Here is an 8,856-nt window from a genome sequence, read left to right on the forward strand (position 1 = left end):
CGCAATAACTTAATACTTAAATTTAATAAAATTGTAAATTTATAAACAGTTGAAGTGCAAGGATTACAAGCCGGTCACTCCTTCCGGTGGGTGACGTGTATAACCTGTTTTGTGTACCTGTGTGTGAATTCTGCGTACAATATGTCGAAATTACTGAGCCTCTTAACAAGTTTTGTATTAATATTACCTTTGTCATCAGCATTATATTTCCATATAGCAGAAACGGAAAGAAAATGTTTTATTGAGGAAATACCAGATGAAACGACTGTCATTGGTGGGTATTATTTAATGTCTTGAAGTCTCTTCTTCTCTTCAGTGTTCTGCAATTAAAATACACGTACGGAGCTTTATAATAACCTTTAAATTAATTTTTTTTTCAGTTAATTATAAAGTCGAACTGTTTGATCCGAAGACTGGGGGTTTTATGCCTTCTAGTCCAGGTATTGGCATGCATGTAGAAGCACGAGATCCGGACGACAAAACAATTCTTTCTAGAGTAAGTTAATAGCTGTTTTTTTTATTTTAGGATACTGTAATATCACGGTTCACAATGCAATAAATGAATGCAGCGTTGGATATAATGATTATAATTAACATTGCAGGTTTATAGCTCGGAAGGAAGGATTTCATTTACATCGCATACTCCTGGCGAGCATGTCATTTGCCTGTATTCCAACAGTAGTAACTGGTTTAGTGGTACTCAGTTGGTAAGTAATTAGGTCTACATGATATGGAGACATTTTTGGTGAAGTCATTACAGTAGACGTATTATTTTTGTAAGGTTATCAACATATTTCTCAGATATGTCGATATGGAATTTGTGCATTAATAACTGCAAACTTTAGTTTATGTCATAAACAGTCATACCATCATATTAAATGATAAAGACATGAATGTCATTTCGTAACACTTCGTAAAATGACTCGGATAGACTAGAAAACTGCAGTGAGCAGGGGCAATGTGTACTTAAACCGTTTTAGCATAAATTTGACCCACATAAAATACTTTGATGAATGTTACTTATGTCCCGCCCACTATAGGAGGGATAGGCCAGTTTTACACTAATCCTAAACATTTAGTATAACTTGTTGCTTGTGTAGATGAAACGAGCATTGAGCGAATTCCGCCGATTTTCGAATAGACATCGACGCACTTGAACTGCCAACATAGAAAACAAAAAATCACACTCAATCGCTTTCATTTTCATCTTGACGGGATAATAAAAGCCTAAACTAACCTAACCTAAGTGCCTCGGTGTCTATTCCAAAATCGGCGGAAGTCGCTCAACGCTCGTTTAACCAATATTCGTTCAGTGGGCGGTGGATACTCTACATTGACCAATACTTTTAACAAGTAGTATATTAATACGAGGGTCAGTCAAATGAAAACGAGAAATAATTTTTTTTTTTCCACAGAGGAATTTTATTTCTCAAAATAATCTCCATCAGTGTTTAGGCACTTATCCCACCTGCTCACTAGATTTTTGATACCTTGTTCATAAAAGTCTTTTGGCTGCTGATGGCACCACTGCTGCACTGCCTCAATCACGTCACTGTCGCAAACTGGCGTCCTCCCAGGTCACTTTTGAAATTTCCGAAAATCTGGAAGTTGCAAGGTGACAAGTCTGGGCTGTAAGGGGAATGTTCGAGCACCTCACAGCCAGGTCCCGAATGGTGTCCATGGTGTGCCGATCTGTTTGTGGTCGCGCATTGTCGTGTAACGAAATGATACCCTTCACGCAAACGTCTAGGTCGCTTGTTTTTGACGGCATGACACAATTCAGTACGGAGGATTTCGGAGTATCGAGCGGAGGGGACAGATTCTCCTCTCTCCATGAAGTGGCAGAGTAATGGACCCTCTGAGTTAAAGAACGGCATGAGCATCACCTTGTCTGCAGTTGTGAAATTTCTGAACTTTTTTGGGCATGGTGATGTGTCGTGTTTCCACTGCATGCTGTGTCGCTTGCTCTATGGTTCATAGTGCTTGCACCATGTTTCATCCACTGTCACATTATGTTCCAAGAAAGCCTCCCCCTCTCCTGTTCATAACGCATCAGATTTTGCAAACTCAGTCACATTCGGTGTTGTTTCTGCTCACTTGTGAGACAGTTTGGCACTCACTTCACGGTACTTCAGTCGGCCGTGGATTATTGAGTATGCAGATCCATGACTGATATTCAGGTTCTGAGCCACTTCGTCCACTGTGCACCTCCGATCTGCCCGGATGAGATTGTCTGTTACAACAGCAATTTTTTCTGTGATGACTATGTGGAACTGGCCAGGGTGTGGGTCGTCCTCCAGTGATGTTCACCCTCGTTGGTATTGCTTTGTCCACTCATACACTCGGGCACGTGACATGCAGTTGTCCACATACACTTTCTTCATACTGTGATGAATTTCATTTGGTGAAATGCCTTGGGTGGCTAGAAACTGCACCACACTATGCTGTGAGAACTTGGACACTCCTGTTACTGTGAACGTCATCTTCGTCTTACTGCTGCTCATCACTCCCTGCGCATGCAGGTTGGCCAACCTCAGACAATATGGCTCTCAGTGAGCTCCAAAATTTTTCCCCATGGCGGCATGTAACCTAATTGTTGGCAACCATTTTCTCGTTTTCATTTGACTGACCCTTGTATCATTACTTTTGTCATCAGTGTTATATTTTTATATAGTAGAAGCAGAGAGAAAAGTTTTTATTGAGGAAATGCCAGATGAAACGACTGTCATTGGTGGGTATTAGTCAGTGTCTTATATCACTCTGTATCTACCTTCCTTGTATTGTATTTTTGCTCCAGAAATTCAATATATACGGAATAAAAATAACATTTTACCAGGGAGCTCATTTCAGCTGTTCTCCTTCATTTTCTATATAGGTTATTCGAGTGATTTTTGCAAAGTCCTACGAAATGGCATTCCTGTGCATAAGATTGACAAATTAGAAACAATAAGACATTAGGAGAAGCAAATAATAATAATAAATACCTACATTGTAATGTCACTAAGCACAATGTTGGTGATTGATATTACCAGTCTGTGAATATTGAGTGTGACTGAATTCTACATTTTCTATAGGCCTAAAACTTTTCAGATTAAGATGCTATGTGCCAAAATACATGAAAGAAATTCGCCGAAGTTAACTGAAGTTAACTGCAGATTACTGAAACAGTGGATACAAAGTCCACTGATAAGAGGGGATTGCTAAAGGCCTATTAGATTCACGTAGATTAAATCTACACTAATGTATTGTAGTTCGTACAGTTATAATCGTTCAAAGTAAAATACAGGGTTGTGATGAAATATAAGTTTAATACCATGCTCTCTTACATGTTTGTGTTTGGACATCTTTCTCCATAAATCTGAGAACATTATGCTATTAATGGATTTTGAAAGATTCCAATTTTTCAGCCAATTTGAGATAATTACAACCCTGATTTGTGAGTGACGTGGCTTTTGGATATTTAGCAGTAAAGTTGAAAGTTTAGATAAAAATTAATTAAATTTACAAAAAGTGTTGTTCATCTTTTGCTTTCTGGAGTGTAGAAGAATTGGGGCATGACAGAAGGAGACTGAAATAGAATTGTCTGAAAGTAGATGGGAGAAGGGATATGTTTGCAATACATAGTGTACATTGGAGTTACGTTTATTTTTCAGCGTGTTCATCTAGATATACAAGTGGGTGAGCATGCTATTGATTATGCCAATGTCGCGCAAAAAGAAAAGTTATCTGAACTCCAGCTCAGAGTAAGACAGCTTCTGGATCAAGTGGAACAAATAACAAAGGAACAAAATTACCAGAGGGTATGTAGTGACACATGTTTTGAATGTCTTTATTCTACTTATTTTCAAATAAGAAATAGGCCAAGTTTTTAATAGATTATTTCATTATTTATCTGTTCATGTAAATCTTTGAATTTTTCATTTAACAGTTCATGTGTGCATGAACAGATTTTGAACGAATTTGTGAGCATGCACTAAAATTCTGGACTATTGCTAAACTAAATTTAGGCCTATGCATTACATGCAAATTTTTACTCTTGCTAATTATAAATCATTGTAATATACTTATGGATAGTCCTTGTTATGAAAGTAGGAATTAATAGCTGGAGGGACAGGCAGGGCAAATTAAAGTCTGGCAAGTGGACTTTTGCATAAATAATGACGCGTTTATTTACGGAAATGAAGAGAATCTTAATTAAATTTTGGAGCAGTTGCTCAAAATTTCCTCCAGTACATTTTAAACATGAGGTGGAAAAACTCAGTGCACTAATTGCACGTCAACCTCACAGCTGGCAATGTAGGTTTGCTTTAAAGTTGGCCAATGATGCGTGGGTTTATCTTATTATTTACCACACATGCGACATAACTGAGGCCTTGAAATATAGCAAAGGCCAAAAATAAGAAATACAGTTATTTGAGAAAAGCTGATACTACTAAGACCTGTGGAATATTGTTCAGCATCATGTAATGATCATGGTTTGAATTGCTTACAGGTCTCATGGCACTTTCCCATATTGACAGGTAACCAGCAAATATCAGTGTGAAAATCTAAAAAAAAAAATAAAATGGCACTTAGCACCTTTGATATTTCAAAGTCTCAATTCTGCTCACACTTTACTTTGTCAGCTAAGTTAGGATGCCGGTATTTTAAATCCAAGATTTGGAAGGCTATCAACATGATGATACTACTAACTCTATTCAGAAATATATGTATTTTTAAAACATGGTTAGATATACAGCACAGCAACACATTTTCCTCATTAAAACATATCTACTAAGAAGTCGTACGAATTATGTTTATGCAAGTTTCATGGCACTTCCCAGAGACTACACAACCATTGAAACATTGTGTTGTTAAATTATTTAATGAGTGCTGAGAAACAGGTTCTATTCTTGATAAGAACAAACATTGTACACGGATAATACGCAATATTGGTGAAGATGAGCTCTAGCGAGTGTCTCAGAACTTCATATATCGCTGCACCATGCATAGAACATATTGGAGGGCATTTTGAGCAAGTCCTTTGAAATTCAGGAAAGATTCTTTCCATTTTCTTAAATAAATAATACACTACATCTTCGAAATATCAGTTGTCAGTGCCATGAGATGATAATATTCTTATCTGTGAGAGCTGGTAATCTGCTAAGAGACAGCAAAAGTTCCTGTCTTTTAGTTAGACTCGCTCTGTAGTTCTTTCTTCTTTTTTCTTCAAAAGGATACGACAATGTTAGATTAGAAGTTACACTGGCAAGAGTATGTCTATATGGATCTGCAAATTATGGGAGTGAATTGTGTGGTGTTTCTTCCTTTTTTATTTTTTGACAACAAATATTTAATGTCTGTACATAATTATTGTTTAATCGTATTTGGTATGTTTATGTATGGAATATTATTATTATTTTTTTTTAATGTTTTCATTGTGTGTGTTTTGCTTGTCTTTTGTTTGCTATGTTATAACTTCGACTATGATCAGGGAGCTCACTGAAAATATCTGTAGGCCTATTAGTTCATAATCCTTTCAGAGAAGGAATGATCAGAGATTTAAGTCGTGTACTACGTTTTCATGGAGTATTCAATTCGATCTGAATATGATCCCTGTTTTCATGCAATTTTCGATACATATTGAAAACTATCTAAGCTGAAGTTTCGAAAGTAGTTATGTTGGTTAACATGTCATTGACAAATTAGCGTGTTGGTCACTTTGTAGGCATTAGCTATAAACAATGTTGTGTTTTCCAAATGTGGCGCATGAAAATTTAATATTCTGGCTGTTAATGAATAGTGGTAATATTGACTTTTAGGAAAACACGAAATATTATGTTTTACAACACTCTTTTTCAACATACATATTTCCCTCGCTGTTGGTAAAACAGCTGACACATCAAACAAATGACGATTGCTCACACGCTTAGCGTATTGAGATAGAAAATTGAATACGATACCCATTTTCATGGAACTCAATTCGAACTGAATACGATCTGATCCCACTTTGTAAGTGTATTGACCATAAGACTCAGATCGAATTGAATCCCCGTTTTCATGAAGATTTCAATACGGTAAGTGTATTCAGATCGATCTGAATACTCTATGATAACGTAGTGATGGAAAGAGAATGATAATGGAACGTTCTTTAATTAAAGTTTACTTCATTTCAGTTTATACATAATTCTTATTTCTATGAAAGTGTTTTGATTTGGTTTGTAATTAGTGTAAATTCTGAGCGTCATAACTCATAAAAGAAATCAAAACATAAATGCATATTGCAAAATGTATCATTTGGATTTTATTTTATTTGATACGAAAAAGAGTCGCATTTTATTTTTGTGGTGAAACTTTGTTCTTATTGCATTATTGAATGAACGACTTGTTTTTCAGTATCGAGAAGAACGCTTCCGGCAAACTAGTGAAAGTACCAATCAGAGAGTCTTGTGGTGGTCCATTACTCAGACGTGCATTCTATTGGTCATGGGTGCTTGGCAGATGCGACATCTCAAAAGTTTCTTTGAAGCAAAGAAGTTGGTGTAACGTGATTTTAAATGCGGAAATAGGAAAGAAACATTGTAAATACATTCATATTCGAAACATTGATGGTAATGAATGTTACATTTGTTCATTTTGTGGCGTAAATTTTGATATTACGCAAAATGAAATACAAGTCTTTTTCATTACAAGCAGATTCAGGAGTTGTTTTTCAAATTATACGGAGAAACTAGGATACCTAAAAACATGGGAAATGGGAAATTGCTAATGCACATTCTGTACATATCTGAACATCATCCCATTTTCTACATCTATCTCAAACTTGAGCACCTCGCCTTGTTCTTCAGCAAAATATATTTCAAATGTAATATTTAATATCAACAAACCATGAAAACATTGTTTCGTACAAATTGTGAGAATGTTCAACAATTTTCTCTTCAGTTCTGTCTGTAGGAGTTACAATGAAAATTAATTTAAGTGGTTATTTCATGAAATCATAAGTTATGTAAAATAAGATACTTGAAAAGGTGTGTGTGATAAATCGTATGTAATAAGTGTGTGTTAAGTTAATTTATGTAAAATTAACAGTGCTGTCAAAATTTAAATGCAAGATTTCTATGTCTTTCTTCTTTTGTCTGCAGTCACTTAACTTTGGAGCTGTATTTGCCAAAAATAAAGTTGAATTTTCCATTATTAAAATTGCATTTCTAAATAATTAGAACTGTAATATTGAAGTGTTAGAAAATTTCATTTCATTTCCGAAAGAAGTTTCGTTCCTAAAATAGAATGTGTTGAGATACAAGTATTTAGGAAAAAAAAAAATAGTTAAACATTGAGTTATAAAAGTGAATAAAACATGTTTTAGGTAAGGTTCGGTTCTAACAATATTATTCAGCTAACACTGAATTTATGGTACTGAAAGTTCAGTATTTCTTCAGACCCATTCAACCATCAAGACTGAAAAGTTGCCTGATGATGCTTTTTCATTTTTGTAATGTTAGTATTCAGAATATTTAAATATGAAGCTATTTGGTTATAACCAAGTACATCGTGTAAGTCAAATATGAATACCAAAAGAATATATTATATTGATTGCAATTATTGAACAGTTTAATCTCCTGGTGACTTTTTTTTATGCGAAAGAAGTTTCTGTACAGATCTCGTATTTTATCTGTCTCTGTGCAACGTTACATTTGCGGTGGGAAGGAAGGAGATAGGAGGAAAGTTGTAATGCTTTTCAACATGCTGACGCTCACGTTGTAAAATAAACCACTTAAAATTTAACGCCTTCTGACAGGCAGAGATATACCAGTAATACGAGATCTGTAAATAATAACTATAAGGAATTTATAGATTTCACAAAAATACATATTTAATTTCAATTGCTCTGTTTGAGTTCCTTTTGGATGAGAAAAAAACTTTGAAAAGGTTATTTGTGTGAATCTCTTTGCAATATTATTTTTACATTAATTTTTAATATAAATGAGCACATATCCATATTCTTTATTTAAAAATTTCTTGAAACCTTTCTTCATATGTCCGACAGAATGTAGACTAATCATAGTCTGTTTTGGTTTTATGTAAATATTGCATTTTGTAATTTATGAAATTTTCATTGTTCTTAGGCACTTGCAAGAAATGTTCTTTGTCCACTGTGGTTAAAAATAAAGTGAATATTTGGAGATAAAAATATTTGTTTTATGTTTTTGGTATATGCTACCTACACCCTCTTCTGTGGGAAAAATTTGTTGCTCACTTATACTGTATGTGCATCAGCTGCTGTTGAATTTATGATTAGAATTCTTCGGAGTTCACACTGAGTCATTGAACTGTGAAGTTGCCATTCGGTGTCAAGATTACTCTACTTATTCAATCAGTCACAGACGTATATAATTGCCTTGTTTATAGTATAGATGTAAGGATATAAATGTGCATTTCTCCCTTCACAATAATTACAAGATATTCTCTACACAGCTTTTGGCTTGCATAGGTACCATCCGACCTCATTCTATCTCCAATACAAGAAAACCACTGATAAAATTCTCGATAGCCCTTTTTTTTTTTAACTGCCTTTCAATGATAAATTAGTATATATATGGATATATTTTTTATTTTCATGTCAGCAATATATTCGTGTAATGTGAATCTCCAGCTTTCTCCAATCTTTCCTATTTTCTGCCTTCCTCTTTGTTTCCTCATATGATCCATATGGGGCGTTCAGAGCACAAGAGAATCAAGTCACAAAAATAAACTTTTCAGAAAATTAGACTTAAAGGGTGCTATTCATAGACATATCGCAGCATGCGCTATGAGTGTACTACGCTAGCCCTGGCTATCCATTGGTTACTAGTACAGAATTCAAATCATATCCTATCG

General features: G+C 34.9%; 1 protein-coding gene across 1 annotated transcript; it reads left to right on the forward strand.

Moving 5' to 3' along the window:
• Positions 1-6: 6 nt before the first annotated feature.
• On the forward strand, positions 7-8,170 carry eca (transmembrane p24 trafficking protein eclair). Its single transcript, XM_069823557.1, has 5 exons — positions 7-274; positions 381-496; positions 603-707; positions 3,654-3,800; positions 6,376-8,170. Exons 1-5 carry the CDS (start codon positions 142-144, stop codon positions 6,523-6,525), a joined length of 651 nt encoding a protein of 216 aa, XP_069679658.1. The 5' UTR covers positions 7-141; the 3' UTR covers positions 6,526-8,170.
• Positions 8,171-8,856: the final 686 nt, after the last annotated feature.

This window comes from Periplaneta americana, chromosome 4, assembly GCF_040183065.1.
Source record: "Periplaneta americana isolate PAMFEO1 chromosome 4, P.americana_PAMFEO1_priV1, whole genome shotgun sequence".
Taxonomy (NCBI): Eukaryota; Metazoa; Arthropoda; class Insecta; order Blattodea; family Blattidae; genus Periplaneta; species Periplaneta americana.

Bases quoted from the DNA above. Each gene is read 5' to 3' on its own strand.
- eca (XM_069823557.1), top strand. From the start codon at position 142: ATGTCGAAATTACTGAGCCTCTTAACAAGTTTTGTATTAATATTACCT. The intron at 275-380 runs GTGGGTATTATT...TTTTTTTTTCAG, and splicing joins AGATGAAACGACTGTCATTG to TTAATTATAAAGTCGAACTG. The intron at 497-602 runs GTAAGTTAATAG...TTAACATTGCAG, and splicing joins ACAAAACAATTCTTTCTAGA to GTTTATAGCTCGGAAGGAAG.